The 23,958-nt window shown below is 33.4% G+C and overlaps 3 protein-coding genes across 3 annotated transcripts; all 3 read right to left on the minus strand.

Annotated features, from left to right (window-relative positions):
- Window positions 1-1,267: 1,267 nt before the first annotated feature.
- Window positions 1,268-3,520, minus strand: LOC106301325 (plasminogen activator inhibitor 1 RNA-binding protein). The gene is made up of 7 exons (XM_013737692.1): window positions 3,135-3,520; window positions 2,538-2,790; window positions 2,381-2,446; window positions 2,135-2,267; window positions 1,883-2,041; window positions 1,737-1,793; window positions 1,268-1,649 (listed from the first exon to the last, which is right to left on the minus strand). The coding sequence occupies exons 1-7, from the start codon at window positions 3,289-3,291 to the stop codon at window positions 1,434-1,436; spliced, it is 1,041 nt and encodes a 346-aa protein (XP_013593146.1). The 5' UTR covers window positions 3,292-3,520; the 3' UTR covers window positions 1,268-1,433.
- Window positions 3,521-8,102: 4,582 nt separating this feature from the next.
- LOC106302204 (ethylene-responsive transcription factor 2) lies at window positions 8,103-9,119 on the minus strand. Its single transcript, XM_013738742.1, is given in 2 exon segments — window positions 8,103-8,362; window positions 8,365-9,119. Coding segments are annotated over 2 exon segments (747 nt in total). The 5' UTR covers window positions 9,026-9,119; the 3' UTR covers window positions 8,103-8,276.
- A 7,792-nt stretch (window positions 9,120-16,911) lies between these two features.
- LOC106303022 lies at window positions 16,912-18,173 on the minus strand. The gene is made up of 3 exons (XM_013739400.1): window positions 18,090-18,173; window positions 17,064-17,879; window positions 16,912-16,995 (listed from the first exon to the last, which is right to left on the minus strand). The coding sequence occupies exons 1-3, from the start codon at window positions 18,171-18,173 to the stop codon at window positions 16,912-16,914; spliced, it is 984 nt and encodes a 327-aa protein (XP_013594854.1).
- Window positions 18,174-23,958: the final 5,785 nt, after the last annotated feature.

Consider the following 23,958-nt stretch of genomic DNA (forward strand, 5'->3'; position numbering starts at 1 on the left):
AGGGTTGTCACGGTCTTTTTTCAGGAGCAAGATCTTTTTCTTCCCAGAAACCATAGTCAATGCAATTCTTGGGAGAGAGCTATCCATGACAGAGGCTAAAGATGTGTAGATGAAAAAATAGATCAGAAACACAGTAGATTTTTTCAGATAAGGGAAAATATGGGATAAGTTGTTGACTAATTACCAGTTTCAGTTGTTGGTATGTCATTCCACTTGAATTTGCCTGATTGTAATCTTGCTTGGAGCTGCCAAATATGCTATGTTTACCAATTTCTAGGCTTGTGTTCGCAATCACTTGGAGCACCTAGCAACCTCAAAACGATCGACTTTCACAATGGAATCTGCTTTCAAAGATGGCATGTAATGATTAGCACGTCCGACGGGAGTAAACCCATGAATCACGGAATCTGCAAATGTCCGACGGGAGTAAACCCTTGAATCACGGAATCTGTAAATAATATTATCCAACAAAGAATCAGAAAATAAATTAAAACAATTATGTTAAATAAGTGTGATAAATCGAAGATTAACTTACCTTTTCATCGAAGAAAAGAACCGTGATTCCCACAAACTCCCTGTATTTCTTGAAGTTCAGGGAATCCCAGAAGCGGAGGAAGCCAGAGGCTATGCTCTGACTACTAAGACCAAGACGGAGAGACTCGAAGGTTGAGTGACGGATGCCGGGACGCCGGTTTGACGAACTGGAGAGGCAGAGAGAAAACATGAAGAGTTCACCGGTGAAAAAATAGATTACGAACATACACACGGCGCAACTCTGTAACTCAGACTTGTTTGAGACAATAATGAAAAGAACTCATATTAAACTACAACAGTTTACGATATAGGAAAACCATAATTGTTGCAAACTTAAGCTTTTTTTCATATAACGTGATGAATCCCATTTAAAAATGAAATCCATAATACACTTGTAGGTCCGACCCTCAGAGGAAGCCGAAGAAGCAAGAGCTTCCGACCTTCATAAATATATATTAGGTTCGGCTATCAATATACAAAAAAATCAGTTAGCTTAGTGATATAAATGTTGGTGTTTATATCTCAATAACCCGGGTTTGAGTCATGGGCTTGACACTTTTTAAAAGTGGGGTCTACAAAACGATGACGTGGCACGCTGAGAAATGAACAAAAAACTGATCTATTATAATATAGATTATTTTTCCATCATAATATTATTTGCGTTAATATTGTTTTTCCATCATAATATTGGTTTTCCATCATAATATTAGAGCGTTATTATGACACTAATAAAGGAGTCTAAAACTAATAAGATCAGATATTGTTTTTTTCCATCATAATTTAAAAGCCTCCAAACTTGATTTGTAGAGAAAGTGCAACAAAAATGATAGAACTAAGAACAAAAATAAAACTAACGAAAGCGTAGAGATTGATAGAGGCTCAAGGACCAACAGGGGTCTTTACTTGCCCAACGATGGGAACTGAGCACTGTCTCCAATTGCCGGAGCAGGAGCTCCTCCATGCCTTTGGTTTCCTCCATCTCTCTGTCCACGACCATCACGACCTTCTCCATCTCTCTGTCCACGACCACTGCGACCTCCTCTTCCACGGTATCCACCTCTTGGATTGTATCTCTCCCCATCAGCCGGCTTCAAAAACTCGTTAATGCTCAACGACTACAAAACCAGGCATATATTCAGTACAAAAATGTTTGAACTTGAAAGACTCGCATACTGGATGGTGAGAAGAGAAATAAACAAGACCTTCTTGGTCTTCTCTTCTTTCTCAGCAGCATCTTTGCGTTTGTCCTTGTCGGATCCCTGAAACAATAACAAAACAAGAATCAGCTCTTGCTTTAGTACTGTGACGCAAATTGTAGCGATGAAAGTAGAATAATTTAGAATCTCACCAGCTTAATGAAGATTTCCTCATTATTGGTCTTCTTGTTAGAGAGCTGTTGCATAGACTCAAACACTTTGGTGTCAACTTTCCTCTCCTCAACCTTTGTGGCCTGCAGAGCTTTCTTCTTCTCCTCCAGAATTTTCTCATATTCTTCCAGTGTCATTTCCTATAACAAACCCACATATGCATTTAAAACTTCGAATTTTTCTCATCTCATATTAACATGTTCAAGCACATTAGTAGCCGAATATGTTTATACCTTGTCTTCAGGTTCTTTCTCCTCTTGCTCAGCCGCAGGAGAGTCTTTCTTTGCATCAGTGGTGTCATCCTCACCACCTTCATTCTCAGCAACAGGGCTCTTCTCAACCTCTGCTGTGGGTTCCTCAGTTGGACTAATATTTAGACAAACATACGAGTTTATTTTTCAATCTATAGGTACAAGACAGAGCACATACAAATTGCAACTAATAGAAGAAGGAATCAAACTGAAGAGCACGATGCTTACGGTGGGATGTCATCTTCAGGGGTACCCCAGTTTCCACGACCACCACCCTCACGTTTCACGTCATTACTAGCAAACATCAAGTCAAAACAAAATCACAAACAGTTAGAAATCAAACATAGCAGTAACCAAAAGTAGAAGACATGAAAAGGAAGCTTACCTACGACCTGTTCTGCTATGGCGGTCATAGACCCTCTTTGGGCGTTGTTCCACATCACCTGTCTTACCATCGGCAAATCCAGCAACGTGACCTCCACGACCACCACTTTCGCGGTATCCACGGAACCCACCATCTTTTGGTCCATCCTTCGGATCATAAGGTCTGTTTCCTCCCGGGTTAAATGAACCACGAGGCGGCCCACGACCGCCAGCACCACCACGACCTCCTGAAGGAGCATTCCTCGACTCCCTCACTACATTTATAAAGATAAATTCATATACATTTCATTCTATAACTTTCCAAGACCTCTATGCCAATTTAAGTAAAAGTAAAACAGTTGTCGCTTATGTATCAAATATATAAAAAGCTAGTTTTCAGACAAAAAGCTTCCTAGTTAAGCTTAGGCCTAATATAATAAGTTATTCAAACATAATCAAACAAAGCTCCCTAGTTAAGCTTAAGACAGTAACACAGTATAAAAAAAACACATGACAAAAGCAAACATTTTTCAACAACGTTTCAATGAAATGAATCAAGCAAACACTACCCAAACAATGACTCTGTTCAAAAACGTACACAAACCAAATAACATCTTACCAGCTTGAGAAGGAGGAGCCTGCTTGGATTGCAACTTAGCGGCCTTAGCAGGCAACACAGGAGCTGCTTTCTCGACCTTCTTCGGCAAAGCCACGGCAATCTGGCTTGGATCCTCAGCGTCAACTCCTAAGAGATCGAACGGGTTCAAAGTCGCCATCTCCGGTCCGGTGAAAACGAATCAAATACGAGAAATTGCTTGCTTAGCGGATTTTTCGAGAGGGAAAAACCTTTATTGACTTCACGATTCCATGGATAAATCTGAATTAAAGATCGAAGAGTTGATTCGGACAAAACTTGTTTCGGGTGGCTCAGATGTCGAAGGAGGAGTGAATGAAAGCTTACGAAATGTGAAAACCTAGCAAGGTGCGGTCGAAGGTAAGGAGATTGTGCGACTTTCGATGTCAAACCTAGGGATGCTAAATCCGAGTTTGGGCCCGGCCCTATTCAATATAAGATGGGCTCTGTTTTAAACCTTAATAGGCAAGACATGTTCGATATGAAGATAGATGTGTGAAATTATTGGTGTCTTGGAGAGAATTAGAGCTAAGTTTTAGACCTCCTGGACAAAGAATAAATGAAGATGGGAGATCCAAAGGAAATTAGATGACCCCTGATATTTTTGCTTTGGGGATTTTTGTTTGAGATGAAGAAGATATGAAACACGTGACATTTTTTAAAAAAAAACCCTGAAACGCAACATTTGAACTTAACGACAAATATTCAGTTTTTACATTTCTGTAGGCCGAAGGGATAATATATTAAACAACACGACATGGGTTTTTTTGTGTTACAAACTTAATTGAGGGGTTTCTACCGAATGAAACTAACTTTGGGGGTTTTAACAGTCAAGCTGACTTAGAAGCACAACTGAATGCACACTTCCTTCCTGACGCTTCACGGGATCGCCTATAAGGACCTGATCCACTCATGGTGTGGTAGAATCTCTCGTCGTCGATCTCAGATTGAGAGAGATCCGGGGAATCTTATTATGTCACCCAAAATCAAGCAAGCGGTCCTTTCGCGACTCAAACTGCTGGTACGCTTTCCAGCTCGCAACGATTCAAACGGGTGGAGAATGTTCAAAACGATAAGAGAACAGGTCTTTTCAGAGAAGCTCTTGCCACTCTTCTTTTTTCTTTGTCTGGTTAATTATGCTATTACAAATTATGAGAAACATTACATAGACGAGATTACAGCCGACATTCTACCTGCCTTATGAGGATTCACGCCTGACTGCATCACCCTGAGTAACCCTATGAGATCCATTCTTGTCGGTACTCCTTGCGCCATGCTGAAGATTTCTTGTAAGTATTTTCTCTAATTTTTTGCATAATTCGCTTTCTCCGAAAATTGAAACCAAGACGTCTTCCTGTTGAAATTGCGTTGTCTGGGATTCGAACCCCATATCTGGGTGTAGAAGCCTTTAAACCTTGACCACTAGGCCACGGTGCTTCCACTCTTCTGTTAGAGCTCTTTAGTCTCATTGCTAATAACAGGGCACCTTAAAAATCCTAAATTATAAATAAATGGGCTAAACTATAACTAGCAAGTCTATTTTCTTATAAATAAATTAATGAATTACATCAATCTTTATTTTAGATTAATATTTTATTGTTCCAAAAAAATTGAAATAAGTTTCGTATAGATCGTATATTATACTACTATCATATTATCTTTCTTATTCATCTTTTGTTTTTCTACATATGTTATTATTTAATTACAGTAATATCAGGTTAAGCTTCAAAAAAAAGCTTAGTTCACATAAAAAAAGAGTTTAGACCATCATTATCGGAGTCTCTTAATAGTGTCTTTTAATTTATTTAGGAATAAAAAAAATGGAAAATAGCAATTAACATAGAGAAAAAGACAAAAATAGCACTAAATCAAGTTTATGTTCCCAAACTAGCACTCAAAGTCAAAAGTCACAAAAATAGCATTTAATGTTTTATCAAAAGTCACAAACTTAGGGTTTAGAGTTAAAGGGTGGGGTTTAGGATTTAGGGTTTAGGGTTTAGGATTTAGAGTTTAGGGTTTAGGTTTAGGGTTTAGGGTTTAGAATTTAGAGTTTAGGGTTTAGAGTTTAGGGTTTAGAGTTTAGGGTTTAGGGTTTAGGGTTTAGAGTTTAGGGTTTAGAATTGAGAAATGAGGGTTTAGGGTTTAAAGTTTAGGGTTTAGGATGTGCTATTTTGGTCATTTTAGTTTTTGAGTGCTATTTTTGTGATATAAACTTAGAAATGTGCTATTTTGGAAATTTGCCCATTAACATAAGAGATGTACATTAATTAGGCAACAGAAGAGGCGCCTCTTGTGAGCCACGCGTCAGGGTGAAATCGTTTTGGGAGGAGACTTCGAGGGGAGAAAAAATTAGTCTCAAGGCAAGGAAGAAATCGTGTGTTGCTCTCGTCGATTGCTCTCTGAATTGTTCAGATCTTAACAAGTTTCTCGAGTTCCTACTTCTTACCCTTTTTGATTGTTGTGTAAGAGTGACGTTGCGAGGGAGAGAGAGAGAGAGAGAGAGAGAGAGAGAGAGAGATGGAGGAAGAGGAGCATGAGGTATACGGTGGAGAAATCCCAGACGTCGAAGTTGGATGGATTGATTGATTTGATGTTGGTAACAATAGGAGTTGGATGAGATGAAGAAGCGATTGAAAGAGAATGAGGATGAAGCTGCTGCTCTTCGTGAGATGCATGCCAAGGTTGAGAAGGATATGGGACCTCAAGGTTTGTTCTGATTCTGATTTGTTAGCGGCAGATTCAACTTCTTTTGTAATTCAACTGTTTTTTTTTTTGGTCATCGACTTATACAGACTCATATTTGCAGATCCTGCTACGCTAGCAGCATATCTAGCAGGCAAGGAGGAGGTGGATGCTCGATCTGTTTTTGTTGGCAATGTAAGAACACTTATGCGTCTTTAATTCTTCTTTGAATTGAAACATTATAGCTCTTGGTTGATTTCATAGTTTGTTCCTCTTTGTGACTTAGTGGGCATTCAACTAGACTTATGAATTGTGCGTAGATGACTAGCTCAATTGATAAAAAGGAGTGTTTAGTCTTAAGAGTTTAGAAGTGTATTATGGTTTAATTGTGAGTTCATAATCTGATTGTTTTCTCTTGTTTTCTCTACAATGCATGCACTGGATATATGTTCAATGACGAGTCTAGATTTGGCGAATATTATGAATGGTAAAACTGGGTGATGAGATTGTAGAGTACATCTTAAAATGTAGTATCGTAAGCCATTGTCTGTCCATTAGAAATTCAGTTTTATTTGTACATAGTGCTGACTTTTCCATTTGGACAGTCACAGGGTCCACTTCAGCACACTCAGTCTATGTCTGGTTTGAAGGACATAACCGAAAGCTCAAACAGCCGTGAGAGTTTCTCCAGTGGAACACATCCTGGAAGATAAAGATCAGTTATCGGCTCCTGTCACCGTTTTGTTAACTTGTTACTCAAGGTTAGTTTTTTGTATATAAAGAGGCGAAATCTATGTATTCGTTTTGGTGTTTTTCTGGCTCAGGCTGACTCTTATGTATAACTAAGGGGAAGATTAGAAGCTATGAAGCACGGGGACGTCAAATTGATTTACATATCCGTATCGGAGACGTTTCCGGGACGGGGACACTTCGGGGACGGCACGGGGACACGGAACCGTTAATTATGGAAATTTTCAGAAAATATTTGCTTTGCTATTATCCTTTTTTAAGCTTATTCACTTACTTTTCTTACAAATAAAAAATAAAAAGTAGAAGTTTATACTAGATTTTGAATTTATAACCTACTTTCTAATCTTTTTAGTTTATTAGATAAGATTTACAGTGATATATTTTTATTTTTCAGTATATAAATATACATATATATATCTTTATTGATATATATTTTCCGTACCCGTATCCATAATTTTTTAGTTTTGATGTTTCCCGTCTCCGCTTCCGTACCAGTATCTGTCCCCGTATCCGTCCCGGTGCATCATAGAAAATCTTTAAAATATAATTGATCATCTTTGTTCACCATTGTATATAGTATGTAAAGTCTGAGTCTCTATGGTCACTCATAAGGATCATGAGTGTTCCATTTATCGACATGTTATGATCATATACATATAGTATATAGTCCGAATCTTGTAATCTTGTGTAGTCTTGTTATGTTTTATTGTGTATTCTTGTCAAGTATTGTGTAATTTTTTTTAAGAATCCCTAGATAAGAGATTTCCATTGGAGCACAAAAATGTTGGTGTATCTTAATTAGGTCTCTTAAATAAGATTTAATACTTAAAAATGATTACGAGACCCAAAGTGGATCTTTGGGTCAATGAGGCTTTTAGTTCACTGAATAATACACTATAGATGCTCATAAATGTACCAAATAAAGCAGTATTAAGCTTCAAAAAAAGCTTAACACAATGATCCATTTGTTTCCCTACTCACCATGTGGGCAGAGGCATCATACCCTCTAATGGTTATTAGCTCATGAGGAGTCCATAACGAATATTTAAGAATAGCTTGTAATGCCGACTCCATTGTCAGTGTTCAAATTAGTGAAGACAAACGTAGTAGTGGCTCTTTCCGTAGAAACATGGGAATCCTAATCATGAGCACCAGAACCCCTGAATAAGAAAGCCTCGCTTGTTTTTGAGACAAAATACACAAATAAAGAGATGAAACTGAAAGCAAATTAGCAAGTGTTTTTCCCCAATAGGTTAGTTATATCCCTGTGAATGTTTAGCATTTGTTTCATCCTTGTGTTACTTTTCAGATTCAAACCAATATAATTTTTTAACTGAATTAGATATATATATGCATGTTAGGTCGGTTAAGTGTAAGGTTCTCAAAATGAATGTCAATCGAGGAACTAAAACTCGAATCATGGTGTATAGTTCCGCGAAGGATTCATTTTTAACAACTGACACAGAGACACTACAGATTTGATTTGTAAAACACGGGTAACGACTCTAGTACACACTACTATATAAGAGATGTCTCGGACTTACTGTATATAACTGAAACATAGAAACAACTATGTAGTTAGACACGTATTCACATCATAAGATAATTATTACCTAAGAATCTACTTATGGAAATGGCTGTTAGTTTAGTAAAAGAGACCAAAAAACAAATGAAATACTTTACTTCTCTTCCAAACTACAAAACACACAGTAAACTAACGATACCAAACAAGTGGTTGACACGTGTCTCTTATGCAACATCGCCCTTCACCTGAACTATGGCACGTTCTCTGTTCTTCTCCTCTGCTTCGGCTTCCCGTTTTCAGAAGAGGACGACGAAGAAGACTTATAAGACCTCTTTGACTTGATCCTTACCGGGTCAGGTTCACCGGAGTTAACCCTCAACGGAAAATTCAACAAAGCGCGGGAACCACGCATCCTAAAAGCAGCTCTATCGTAAGCCAAAGCTGCATCTTCCGCCGTCTCAAACGTCCCTAACCATTCCCTCGCTCCTTTTTTCGCCGGATCACGTATCTCCGCCGCGAATTTCCCCCACGGCCTCTGTCTCACCCCTCTGTAATGCTTTCCCTTTGACGGCGGCGCCGCCACCGCCTTCATTTTTTCCGCCTCCGCTGCTAAGTTCTCCGAAGTTTCCATTTTAACCGCCGGAAAATCGTTAAAATCGCTGAGACAGCTCAAGTCCGACGACGGCGACGACGTTTCAAAGGCTCCGTTGAAGGCGTCGTTGAGGACACTGTACACTAACATATCCTCGGAGTCGTTCTCTTTCAATGGCAAGTCTCCCCAACTCTGAGTGAAACATGAACTCGGTATTGACTCACTGAATCGTAACTCGTTGTCTCCACCTAGCAAGTGACGTCGTATTGACTCCAGCAAAGCGTAATCTGATTCTGCTGCCGTGGTTATCTCGCCATGTCCGTACATTATTATTACAGAACCAAATGAAAGTGGTTTTTTTTTAGTAAACGAAAATGTTTTTTTTTTTAATTTCTTGTTTTTCTTTAACTTGATTGTCAAATGTTTAATATTTTTTCTTATGTGGGAAGACGATGAAAGGGTTTATATAGTGGATAAGGTTCATGAACCCCTTAAGTCTTTTTCATGTTTATGCAGTTTTGTATTGTAGTGGGAGATTAAAAAAGCTGATTAAAATATGAAAGTTGTGGATTTTTCATTGCTACGAACGTTCGTGAATTAAAACACGTGCGTTTTATCCACGCCATCAAGCTGAAGTGTCAAAATGACGAAATGAGATTTAGGGCCGATTGGTCGTTGCTAGCAACTTGTCCCTTGTTTTGTCGCTCGGTGTTGAATTTGAGTTCCGGGTTTGTTAAGCAACTTGTCCGTTGTTTAGTCTTATAATCTGTTATTCTTTGTTATATTATATAAATCTTCAATCAATCAATATTCTTTGTTATGGGATAGAGTTTCAAAAATACAGAACTACTTGATGTTAAAATTGTAAATATGTACTTAATTAGATGGTCGCCAATAATATATATCTTCATATACTTTAAATCTAGCTTAGATTTTGTGTTTGGTGGTGAAACAAAAATATATTAAGGTAGGTCATAGCTATTTTGAATGGGACACTTTTAAAATGTCTGTACAAATCAGGATGCATTTCTCCTAGACACAGAATAATATCATCTGATCACTTTTTGCCTCTTACCCTTTCCTTTATACTCTGCTAGCTTTCTTAATTTTCAACTTCATTATTTTCAGTTTAAAACAGTTGCAAAAACACACACACACACAACTTATTCGTTAATTGATGTTTCTCGAATTATAAATAATCATTTGGGCTACTCTAGTCGATAAATCTGCAGTACTGAAATCTTAAGCTCCTAATGATTTTCATGAAAATCCATTGTTTAATTCATCTTTATGAAAAACAATTTCACCTTTTTGTTTGTTCAAACTTCAAATTGTCTTGGTTTTCATGCAAAGTTCGGTTCAAAAGCCATACTTTAACTCATCTTTATGAAGTTCCTTTTCATATATATTTTTTCAAAACTTCAAATAGTCTTATATACTCCTTTCCACCAGTAATTTGGAATTTTGTTGAAAATTTATTTTATTTCCGTCTTTTTCCTTGTATTGGCTTGTAGTCCAAATTGATAGTGGGTCTGTTAAGAGTGTCCACTTGCAAAAGAGACCTCCTACATGGAAGCGTAGAATTTAAATGTCTCTTACGATATTGTACTATTTTACGATCGATCTAATGGATCACAATAGTAGTCTTGGTTACCCTGGTTTCTTGGGTTTAAGTATATACGAGCAAGTCCGTTGCATTAGTCTTAAATTTTTAATTGAGTTTTCGACTAATACTAGAATAAGATATGCGCCTGTGAATTTATATGAAAATGATTTAAAAAATATCGTATGGAAAAACAAAATTTATATTCTTGATCGAATTAATATTTTTGGTCCTTAAAAAATTTTTTAAAAACTTTTTTTGTTAATTACATAATTTTTTTTTAATAATGAGCTCATCCCATTTTTTAAAATATTTTAAGCAAAAAAATCACTTACCGCTTAAGAACATAACGTTTAGGCCGAAGAATCTTAGATCTACTATTTGGTTACAATGAAACTATGTCAGCTGAGTTTTATATCATGATTTAGCAATTTAAAATTTAATTATGATTATGAGAAGTTTACGTACACGTGTCAATCCTATCTATCTTCAATATTTTTCTCATTCTTGTGTCACTTTTTCATTTTGGTTATTACTCGATATAAATATTTATTCTCGAGTTTATTCTCATTTCGTTATTATGCTTTGTCCTGAGATTTAGAATTTTTTTGAGATTTAAAATTATTAAAGATTTAAAATTATTAAAAAGATACATATTTAGGTTAAGATTTGCGCCTTGTGCAGTATAAATATTTCATATTTATTACTTATTTTATGTTTTCAGCATATTGTGAAATAATAAAATAATAATTATATATTAAATAAGTAAGAAATCAATTACTATTATGTAATAAATTGGTGTGCACATATAAATCAAACGACCGCTCTTCTTCATTCGCAATCATTTTAGGGTAAATAAATCAAAACAATCAATCTTATCTATCGTATATGATATATAATTAAATTTAAATGATATTAACATTGATGTATAGTATACTTTTAATATGAATATTTATTAAATGAGATTTCTACTCATATGATTTTATGATTATTTACATATTTGTGTAACAAAATTTTACACCAACGATTTTTTTTATAATGTGGAATGCTTAGTGGTTTCAATAATTTATAATCATTCAAAAAAAACAATGAAGAATTCAAAATTAAAATATTAACTTTTCAATATATGTTCAACACAGATATCAAAATATGAGTAAGCATTTTCATATGATCTAGTGATTAATTTAAACGATATGAAATATATATATATATATATATATATATATATATATATATTAACATAAATACCTATTAAAAAAAATTTAAACCTTGATCACAAAAGTTTATGTGAGACTTTTAACAGTTTTAGTAATTTATACTCGTTTTGAAAAATTAAAAATACAACATATACAAAAAATATAAAATTTTATTATATGATTAATGTAATTATGTAATTTATTTTAATAATAAATAATTAAATAAAAATGATAAAAAGTATACAGATTGTTAGCAAATCTTCATTATTTAAAATCATTAATTGACATATATATCTTAATAACATTAGGTAATTCCGTAGGTTTTATTTAAGGAAATAATATATAATAATTTCAATTTGATTAATGAATGGTCCATAATGGACATACTATATAATATAACAATCCCTAACAATTTAATTATAGACTAACAAAATTTTCAATTGATTCTCAAGCCAACACGTAAGCAAAATTAGCATTACAATTACGTGACAACTCAGCATGGCGCTTTTTTAATTAATACAAACTATAAATTATAACTTTTTAAATGTTTCTCTATTAATACATAGGCATATGTAAATTGCTTAACCTCAACGTGTTTATAATACGGATTTTATGTGCAAGAAAATCAATTTAACGTTACTATTATGTCGTCATAATCCAAAAATAGTTGTACTGTCTAAAAATCAAATAAAAACCAGTGTTTTTAAACCCGGAACGAACCGGCGGCCGGACCGGGTTGAACCATGAACCAAAAATAATCCGGGTTGGGTTAATGCTAAAACTCAACTGAAAACGAACCAGTTAAAAACCTCTATCGAACCGTCAAAAACCCAGAAATCGGCGACCCAATGAACCGGCCAAACCCCGGTTCGTATATAAGACAAAATTTTGTTAATGAAACAATTAATTTTTCTTCTTTTTTAAGTAAAAATAAGATTTATCAAATATTAATAAAGTATTGTTTCTCGTATTTTTCTTTTATCGTCTCTACGATTCATAAATTACAAGATTCACAAAGTTTAATATTCACGTCAAGATATTGTTTTTGTCTACTTCTCACTTTGTTTAAATTTTTATTTCATGATCACTTGTTTTGAAGATTTTAAATAATTGAAATATTTACGTTTTTGAAATTTGTATTTCAAAATATAACTCTTACCTAATGTGTATATAATTTTTTGAGTAATTGCACCCTATAGACAACTTATAAAGTTCATTTTGTGACTTGGTCACCTTATCAATTGGTACTGTTACGGGTATGATAAATGTCATTCGTATCCCTATCACGTTGCACCCGGTTTTCTGACAGCCTATATGATAGATCATAGCTCATAGGTAGCTAGGTTAGGTTCAGGTGTAATAATTATGTAAATTGTTTTACGCCACGCGAGCGTATTTGTTGAAACTAGCAAAGAATCATTTTGCTACATTATTAGAACATCACTATTCAACTAAGTTTGCATATCTCTTCGCTCTTTTCTTTTTCGATATATCGGAAAATCTCCACTGAGGGAAGTCGGAGTTTTGTACAACCGGAGATGGTGTAAATCTCAACTGAGGGAAGTCGGAGTTTTGTACAACCGGAGATGGTGTCGGCGCGTCTAGTTGATTGTCCGGATTCACCGGATGTGCAACAGTCGAAGTCGATTCCTCAGATGATGTTTGCGGCCGGTGAAGAACCAGTTGGTGTTCGCGTCCTTACCTATCAATCATCTGGCGCTATTGAACGGATTTTAGATACGTTACATGAGGAGGAAATTGATTTCATCAAGGCCTATGCTTTTGGCAAAATCGTGGAGATTGCGGAGAAACCTGTATTTTCGGGTCGTTTTGCCCGTTATCTTCTATCAAGGCAGCTGAAAACGAAGAAAAAGCACGAAGCATGGTTCCGTTTTGCCGGTCATCCGGTTAGGTTTTCGTTACGAGAGTTTGCGCTTGTCACCGGATTACCATGTGGGAAGTTTCCGAAGAGATCTAAGCAGAAGCTAAGGAAAACTATAGCTGAGAAACCTTATTGGCCGTCGTTGTTTGGGAAAAGTGATGTTGTAACCGTTGCTTCTGTTCTCAAGATGCTCCGGAGGAGAACTGTTACGGACAAAGACATTCGTATTAAATTTTCCTGTCTGGCTATCCTGGAGTCTGTTCTGCTCCCCACAAGTCTGAAGATGAAAATTTGTAGAGAACATGCAGAAGCTATAAAAGATATTGATGAATTTTTTGCATATCCTTGGGGAAGATTGGCGTTTTACTTGCTTATGTGTAGTATAAAAGAGAGAGATGAGGTGGCGTTGTCGCAAGACAACATTGCTGTCAAAGGCTTCGCTCTTGCCTTACAACTGGTATTGGTTGAAGTTGTCCCTGCTCTCACTGAAGTTGTCCAAGAAACCTGTTCTTCATCCGAAAGCGATAGCGAAGATGATGGTCTTGATCCGGGTGGTAAATTTGGCAAAAAAACAAACACTTAATCTTTCGCATGCGCGCAATGTTAACAAGAAAAGGGATGTAAGTTATTTGTGCTCCGTTATGAATTGGTTATCTAATTTTGTAATAATTATAGACAACTTGTATCATATAGTATCATTTTCCGTTCAATAATTGTATTTATTTGATCACAGTAGATAAAATTCATGTGCTGGCCTTATGTTTCCAGGTTGTCGTTACAAGTATTTTGGAAGATTTAGAGCGCCGTTTGGACGATTCAGCTCTAACCTGGTCTGATGAAGAGGATGATGACACAGTTGACAACATGGTTGATCTCATAAACGCCAATCATAGTTTTCAACTGTCTCTATATGTCGGGGGTCTAACTAAAGCTGATGTTGATCGTATGAGAGAAGCTTCCCCTCCAGCTACTAAGGCTAAGAGATCCAGAAAACATCTGAAAAATCCTCTATCTGATGATCAAACTAGTATTGCGTCTTTTGTTATAGGGAAAGTGCAACCTCAACTTGATGTAATGGGCAATACCATTAAGCAGTCCTCCTCAACGCTGGCGTCTATTGAGGGAACGGTTATTACGCGTGTTGAGTCCGTCTTGAAGAAATTCAAAGCAGAATGTCTTGGAGCTGTTGAGTCAATGGTTGCAGTGTTGTGCAAAGATTATACCCGACATCCAAATGGTTCCGGCGTGAACGCCGGTGGTAGCCAAAATGCAGCGTCTGCTTCGGGTATCGTTAAAAGTCCCGTTGAACAAGCAAACGACAATACTATCAATAATGTTATGCAGAATATAAGTGCTTATTCTACTCCTCCAGCATCTCCTCATAATAGTCATGTAAGTGAAATTTTTGTATTTCTGTAAGTCAATAAACTATTTTTGTCTAGGCGGATGACACTACTACGTAAGATAGAGGGTCTGAAAAAACTGGGTATGTCGCAGCTAATCCAGATAACGAGAGTGCTGCCATGTCTGCCCAAAGTCAGAATCATTGTAGGCAGAAGAACATTCGTCAATCTCTGGTAAGATATCTTACCACATACGATTACAAAGTTTGTGATTTTCTTGCATCTGAACTCTGGTTTTTTTTTCTCCTTTTTTTTGTAAATTCGTCCCCGATATGGTTCCACTTCAACTTATGGAAATACCCTCGTTCTCTCTTGGACTTACTCAGGAAGCTGTTGTGACTCTGTCGCCTATATCTAACATCAATGTTGCTGACAATATTGCCGATCCCTAATCTTCACGTAAAAGTAAGCGTCATAAGACAGTTCCGTCTGCCCTTCTAGAAGATTACCATTGCGGTCCACATATTCTATCACGAATGCGGCGTGCAGACAAGGTTGTATTTGTTAGATATGACAAATTCGAGATGGAGAGGAAGTTTGTCCGTCTATCTGAAAAGCTGAAAGGAAATGTGTAAGTGGTGGCAAGTGTCATTCCTACGGGAGTTCCTGTTTTTATAATTATTCACTGACAACGGTGATTTAAAAGCGAAAAATTGTTATTTAAAATTACAGTGTTATTAACGTTGCTGGATTATCTGTTTCTTCACGTGAACTTCTCCTCATGGCCGAAAGACCCCGTCTTTTATCTTCAAAGGTAAAGTTTCACCAATTCAACGTCTACGAACTCTACAACTATAGGCATAAGATTTAATTTACAGTTTGTTTGTCGATTTTATTTTCAGGTTGTTGATATATTGATTCGGCTTGTGCGCTACGTCGTATCAGGACAGCCGTGTACCGAAGGTGTCAATAGATATGAATTTCTTGATACCAAATTTGGAGCATCCATTGTGAGGAACTATCCCAAGTTTTCCATGAGTAAGAAAAAGGACTCCTACCCGTTTCCCAAAGGCTTAATGGACTATTTTGGCAATAAAGGTGTTTCTTCAACTTATCCAATTCGGTATTACATTCCATTCTTGATTGAAAAAAAACATTGGATTGGTGTCTGCTTTGACACTTCTAAGGGCCACCTGCATGTGTTTGACTCCAATATGTCTTTCACGAAAGAAGCAACAATGGCCAGAAATCTAACTCCTCTCCTCCAAATGTTACCATAGTTGGCAAGACGTATCTGTCAAGATATGTGCGGGGATGGGTTGGCTTATAGGTTTGATCGGCCCAAAGGTGTAAGTCAAATTACTAATCCATCTGACTCTGGTTTAATGGCTGTGCTGTTAATGGTCACACATGCTGTTCATGGAAACGAAGCATGTAGCAATATCACTTCCTCCTGTCTTGCTGACGAAGGCAAGAGTGCTGCAATATTGGCTTACGAGTTGAAAGAGGAGCTGTAGTGTTACTATGCAATTGTTATTTCTTGTTGTCCCCATTCTATAATACTATTTCCCGTTGCTATCCTCACATTGAACTTATTTATGTTTGCTGTACCTTTTAAATGAGCGCATTGTGTTATATTTCAATTTGGTTTCATGCTAATTTGTATTACTTCTAGTTATTTCTGGTTTTTGATGTCATAGCTTGAATCATCTACTTACGTCGGAATAAAGCTAAATTAGATAATGACTTTGACTGTATTTCCTTCCGTATTCAATTATACTTGTCATATTTTTCCAGTGCGTCTATAAATGTTAGCGACAATGTTAATGGAAGAATAGTTTTTTCCATTGTTTGGTAGGGGTGCAAATGTGTTTGCATTGTTCGGTTTTGAGTGTTTATAGAAGACAATACCTTATTAAAAGTACTTTACAGTGTCTGGATCAAGTTTACGAACTGTGCATGGTATCTTCCAGTCGCAAACATATTTTCATTGTTATTTATATATTTCCAAAGTTGGCATTCTTATTTATTCAACATACTCGGGCTATACTTCACTCCTGCCTCATTCCTTTGGTCACTATTTTACATTAGATATTTAATTTTGGAAACAGATCACAACACCCACCTAGCGTCTCAAACACCTTCATCATCCGAGATTTGCCAAACTTTAGTTATAGCCTTTATATATATTATATAGCAACCTTGCATGTTGCTCGATTGTGGCCCGTCTTCTTGCAGCGGCTACAAAAATGCCTCTTGCTTGGTGTTTTCATCTGCCAAATGTAGTTCGTCGGTTAGGAAAAAATAAAATTAGAATAAGAAGCTGGTTATTTGTTCGTACCCTTATTTCTCCGGTGGATAAAATGCGACTTTTACGTGGTCGGCCAGGAGGTCGTTTAGTTACTGGAGGGAAGATTTTCAAATTTCCAGTACCACCTTCAACAATTTGCTCTATTCCACATACCGCATCAGTTATTTGATACACAACATCCGTATAGGCAGAAGCTAGCTTATCCAAAATGTAAATGTCAGAAACAAGAGACTCCACGCTGATTTTCTCAGTTATGGCTGCTGCGATTGCATGTGCGCAAGGGATCATCAATGTCTGAAAGGAGAAACAACTACAAGTCTTTGTGTTGAGGTTTACGTGGAAAGATGTTCCATTCTTCTCCTTCACGTCGAACTCCATGTTGTTGATCGTGCTCACATGCAAGCCTCCACTCTCTTCAAAATTAGCTTGAACAATTTCACTCACTCTCGGGGTTATACGTCCTCTTTCCCGCTTGGAAACATTGCGACGTTCGGCAAACCAGGTCATCAGTTTTGACCTTATATACTCAAGCAAAGGCATTATTGGGAGCTCCCTAGCTTCACGAAGAACAGCGTTCCATGACTCAGCAACATTGCTTGTCATAATGTTGTATTGATTTCCTGGGAAATGAGATCTCGCCCAATGTTCAAAACCAATACCAATCAGGTAGTCAGCACAAGAAGGATTGATGGTCTTGATTTCGTTGAATGCTGTATAGAACTCGGATAGATGATATGCTCGTGCTGCTTTTCCCACCAAATAGCAAAGATGCTTGTTCTTAAAAGAAGTTCTTATGTTGCGTTTGAGATGCAACACGCAAGCAAAATGTCTAGCTGCCGGGAAAACCTACGAAATCCGAAATATGTTATAATTGTGTATACAAGTATTGTCAACCATGAGTTGTATTGATCACATTAGTGTCGTACATATACAGAACCAGATTGTCCTATATGAATGCTCTAACAATAACTATATGTTAAACTCTTTTTTTCACATTATCATATTTGTATGTATGCATCATCATCACAACATTTATATTTATTGTTAGATGTGTACCTTTGATATGCCGTGGTATATTGAAGAGTGTCTGTCAGATATGAAAACAACATTTTCTGTGTTGGGTATGAACTTCAAAAGCATGTTGAAGAACCACTCCCATGCCTTGTCATTTTCACCATCAACTATTCCGATTGCGATTGGAAAGACTTGATAGTCATTTTCATTTATACAACTAATATATTTTCAATAAAAAAATTATGTTTAGTTAATTATATATTGTGTCTTATACATACAAGCATATATTACTCATATTTACACATACTTATGTACGATAAAAACATCATAATTAAAAAAAATTGTGTTAGCATCATAAGATGTAATAAGGATGACAAACAAAAATTGAGTTGGTTAAAGAAATTAAAAAAAAAATACTCAGATAATATTTTTCTTGTCAATACTATTTTTGTGAAAATAGTATGAGGAAGCTTAAACCTAAATATATATGTGAAAATAATATTTATTTTGGTTTATATTTTTGTAGAATACATTTATCTGTTTAAAAAGAATGTTAGTTATTTATATGAAAATAATAAGTGAAAATAATAAGAGTACTTTTACGTTTTTATTTTCTTAGGTTTTAAAAAAGGAATATCACTTATTTTATAGTTAGTTTTTCTATTTGATTTTTACTAAATAACTAGATATGAGCCTGTGCGTTGCAACGGGTTTTGTTCGATATTTTAATTTAATAAAGAAAAAAGTAATAAATCATTTTATTATATTTTTAGGATTGTTTTTGCATATGTTGTGTGAGACTTATTTTACAATTAAAAACTCATTTTTACACATAAATTTCAGTTAATATTTGTATTTTATAATCATGGTATGTAGGTGAATTTTTATCAACTTTCTACTTAGTGCTAGAAAAAATATTCACACCTATAACTTTAAACTCAACCCAACCTGAATTAAGAATTAGAATAAAAAATTTGAAAGTTAAATAAGACCAATCCAGTCAATAGCAACATCATACACTTTCTTATGTAATAGTTAAATATTTTATTAAACTTATCTGATGCTTAATAATTTAAAAATTTTTAAATTTTTTATTTTTGCTTAGAATTTTTTTTAAAAAAGGGTTCCTTTTCATTTATAATCATATATATATATACCAAATACTCTTTTACATTTTCTGTTTAGGATTTTAGGAAAGGAATATTACTATCATATAAAATTTTACAATTATCTTATGTTTAAAATTTTAGTAAAATTAATTTTTTTTATCAAATAATTATTTCTAGTTACTATGAAATAAGTTTAAAAAATATTATTTCTACAATTCGTATCTATACTAATTTTAGACGGAGGGAGTAATTTTTAGTTTCGTGTTCATCATCAAATTCTCTCTTAAAAATATTACCAAATAACTTTTTAAAAATTTACAAATCTCTTTTGTTAATGATATTTAAAAAAATATATCAAATATTCTCTTACAGTTTTTAGGGCTTTAGAAAAGGAAATTAATATTAAATAATATTTTAAAATTTAATATTTTTTAAGATTTAGAAAAATAAAATTACTATAAAAAAATAATTATTTCCAGTTAATATTAACTATTTTTAAAAGTTGATATTTACAAAATTCGTTTTTTTAATATCACTAATATTGTAACAATTTTTCTTTGATAATTAAATAATTTTTAGTATCATGTTTATCATTAAATTTTAAAAATGAAAATTACTATTAAATAGACTTTTACAATTATCTTTTGTAAGGATTTGTTTTTTTTTTAAAGAAAAAAATCTGATTTGGTCAAGATTAAAAAAGGAAAACTTATTTCAGAAATCTCTTTAATTTAGGATTTTAGGAAAAAAAAAAGAAGTTATTTTCACATAATGACAGGTTTTTATTGACACATTAAAAATTTAATATTTTTATTGGCACATGTAACAATCATATCGGGTGAAATATTTGAAATTATTTTGGTTTATAATTTTTTTAACACAAAATTATCTATGAAAAAATAAAGTTAGTTATTTATAAGAAAAATCATTTTTTTAAATTTTATTTTAGTTAGACTTTTAGAAAAGGAAATTTACTTATTTTATAATTATTTTTTATTTAATAGTTTTCATTAAAAGAATTCTTGTATTGGTAGGATACTATAATTCGTCTTTGTTTAAAATTCTTAAACAACTAATTTATTTTTAATAAAATTTTCTTTTTAACTGATTTTATATTTTATGTTATACAAACACATATTTTCATATTCACACATACTCATGTACGACAACACATCATAATTGAAAAAAAAAATTGCGTTAGCATCATAAAATGTATTAAAATTATAAAAAATGAGTTGTATCAAGAAATTAAAAAAAAAATACTTAGGTAATACTTTTCTCGTAAATAATATTTCGTTTTGTGAAAATAATATGTGGAAGCTTAAACCTAAATATAGTTATAAGATATTTGTAGCTATTTTTTGGTTTATAATTTTTAACATACACTTATCTTAAAAAGGAAAGTTTGTTATTTATTGTAAAATAATAGTAATACTTTTACAATTTTCTTTTGTTTAGGCTTTAAAATTTAGTTAGTTTTACTTTATGATTTTTATTAAATAATTTTCTTATGTTTAGGATTTATGATTTTTACTTAAAAAATTTATTGACACATGTCGCGATCATGTTAATTAGCAACTTTGAAGAACCAAGCTTTATATAATAAGATTTCTTGTACTTGTTGGATTTTATAATTCGTTTTTTTTAAATTAATATTTTCTCTTATAATATATTTCTTTAGTATCTTTAAAGATGAAAATATAAAAAATATTTTAAAAAGAAAAAGAAATACTTTTCAAATAGCTTTTTACAATTATTCTTTTTTTATAGAATTTTCAAAAATTAAATTTACTATCAAATATTTTTAAAAGATTATAAAAAGAGCCATACAAATATAATTGTAAAAGGCTATGTAATAGTAATTTTCATTTTCTTAACTCCTAAAAAGAATAATAAATTATATTTTGTAATAATTTTTCTTTTCTAGTGTCCAAAAAAATGTAATAATAATTTTTTTTTCTAAATGTTTTTAAATCCTAATTAAAGAGAATTGTAACATATTTTTGACAAATATCACAATCTTAATAAATCAATTGACACATGTCTCAATCATATTAATTAACAACTTTGAAAAACCAAGTTTTTATAATAAGATTTTGTTCATGATCTTATCAGTTAGCGACATACTATACGCCATGTATATTTTAAGGCGTGAATTATATTTTCTCATATTACGCAATAATTTGTTTATATAATGATATCTAATTTAGGTTTAGTTGTCTAACCAATAAAACCATCTCTACCTTATACGGCAAGTCGATCACAACCGTGAATTTAACTAATGGGTTCATGAGCCAGCTGCCGATGTAGTTGAGAAATAATAACAAGTATCGATGTAACCATTTATTACACTACACATCAGGAATAATAATTCACAAGTTTACTAGCCCGAGTCTACGCACAAGAACCATACAATGCTGATGTTTCTCAAAAATATATAAGCTGATGACCCAACTTTCTTTGCAATTTCAACAATTAAACTCCTTTCGTCTTTCTTGCTATAATACAAACCCAAGGAGAGTTTAAAGGGGTAAAAGATCCAGCTTCCGACTTTCATTAGTTAACGGTCTTGATATTTTGGGTAGCTCAAACAGATTCGCATCACCTGTAAGTTTAGAATCTAACTGGTGACTAAAGAATGAAAGGGAATATAATGCATTTTTTACTATTCATTTTCTCTTTTACCATTTACAAGGAATAATTTTTATTTTTCATTATTTTTGATTCTTTTTATTCCAAGAGAACATAGAACAAATTTTTTTCTCTCCAAAATTAATAGGGAAAAATGTTTATTTTCATTCCTATAATTTTATTCCTTTGCATTTTTTTCCTACTCATTTCTAATGTTCTTATAACGGTCATCAATACTGAAATAGTATGTTTGCAAACAAAAGTATAGAGTGCCTTATATTTTATGAGAAGAAAACGAATCGAAATAGTCCAAAATGATATTTTATGAACAATAAAATAACCTACCATTTTCGGCAAAAGAGAAGATTAGGAAAGATAAAGCAAAAGGTACACAATACACAATGCGAGGAACGATCAGGGAAAATGAATGATCTGTCAGCAATTCAAAGCTTTCAAATTGACCAAATCCAGTCTTGTTTGACTATGAGCGCTGACTTTTCAAACTTGTATTAGTAGCAAACACAAATCTATACGTGCAAACAACCCCGCACGTGCGTTCCCACCGCAATGTTTGAGTTTTTTCTTCAACGGAAAGAATAATTATTATTTTTATTACTCTTTGTTTTCTCACGTTAGATGATAATTCAAATATTCTCTGTAATGAAAGGATGAATGATTAGTTCTTTATAATTTCAGTTATCATTTTATAATGCTGAGTAGTTGTCACGTTGCCTGAATATTGATTGATAAAAACATATATCCTGGTTCAATTAATCATTTAGAATGATTTATTTCCATTAATATTATTAATTTTGACCTTTAAATTTGGTTATATAGATTGATATGGAAAATAATCAATCATCTATGTGACGCTAAACAAATTTGTCCCATGGAAACAAATAAAACAGTTTGTATATGGTGGCTTTACCAGATATAGAGCAAGTGACCAACACGCATCAACGGAGGCCACATTGATTTACGAAAACGACACGCAGGTCATGGGGCTTGATTAGGATGCTAACGTAGCTTTGTTCCCACACAATCGTTACCACATAATCATTACAACCGGACGCAGTCGTCACAAACAAAATATCACGCCTGGACGTGGTTGATTGGTCTTGAACTCTTGATTACGAGTTTAAGCGCATGCATTAGTATTTTTATATTCTTGATTCAAATTAACTTTGAGGGGGAAAATGTTTTACACCATGTTATCGGACATTTAGCTATAGTAAACTAGTGATTCTTTTATGCAGTTTTAGCTCTGAAAGTCACAACTAAAACGATCAGAATTACATCTTAGAAACTGATAAAATTTTGTAAAAAATACTCCATATGTTTTTATTATATAATTTTTCAGTATTTTATTGTATTTGAAAATATCAGATATTATATTTTAAGTTTTGTTATAAAAATGATTTTTAAATAAGTTAGAGCATTTCCAACTTATTATATTGGAGTATGATTAGAAAGAAAATCGGATTCCATTATATATTTATCTTAGTATATACATTAAGATGCTTGTAGTATTTTTATTCCGATTTTCCTGTAAAAAAACATGGCTTGCAAAGACATGGCTTATAGACACTCGTTGATTCATTCTTTAAAATTCAAATCAATCAATGCATTGCATATCTTTTTCACTTGTTGTATAGCTTTCTACTATAAAAGGTGTAGAAATTAGTAGCAAATTTGATCGCAGTAGTTACAGCATCTGCAAAAAGGAATTCTATTTTAAAGTTTTCAAAACTCTATATATTTGAAGTTTAAAGGTGATTTTTTCCAAAAGTAAAACTTCAAACTCAACTTTAAAACTATTTGTATTTTATAATATGATCTTTATATTTATCATAACTAATTTGAATTCATAAAATTTTTGTAAATAACTAACACATATATAAAAATATTACAACAATATTAATTAATAAAATATTATATTAAAATATAAAATTTTAAACAAAATAACTTAATTAATATTAAACTTCAATCAAAATATCATATTATTCCATAAAGTGATTTCCGTAATGCATATATGATTTACTAGTGAATTTTGATGTAAAAATGGCTATCCTCATTTTTAGTTTGTAGATTAGAGATAAAAATTGTTGAAATTAGGTGATATTAATACTTGTAAATACATTAGATAAGAACAAGAAAGTAAAAGAGAAAAA

The sequence above is a fragment of the Brassica oleracea genome, chromosome C7, assembly GCF_000695525.1.
Source record: "Brassica oleracea var. oleracea cultivar TO1000 chromosome C7, BOL, whole genome shotgun sequence".
Taxonomy (NCBI): Eukaryota; Viridiplantae; Streptophyta; class Magnoliopsida; order Brassicales; family Brassicaceae; genus Brassica; species Brassica oleracea.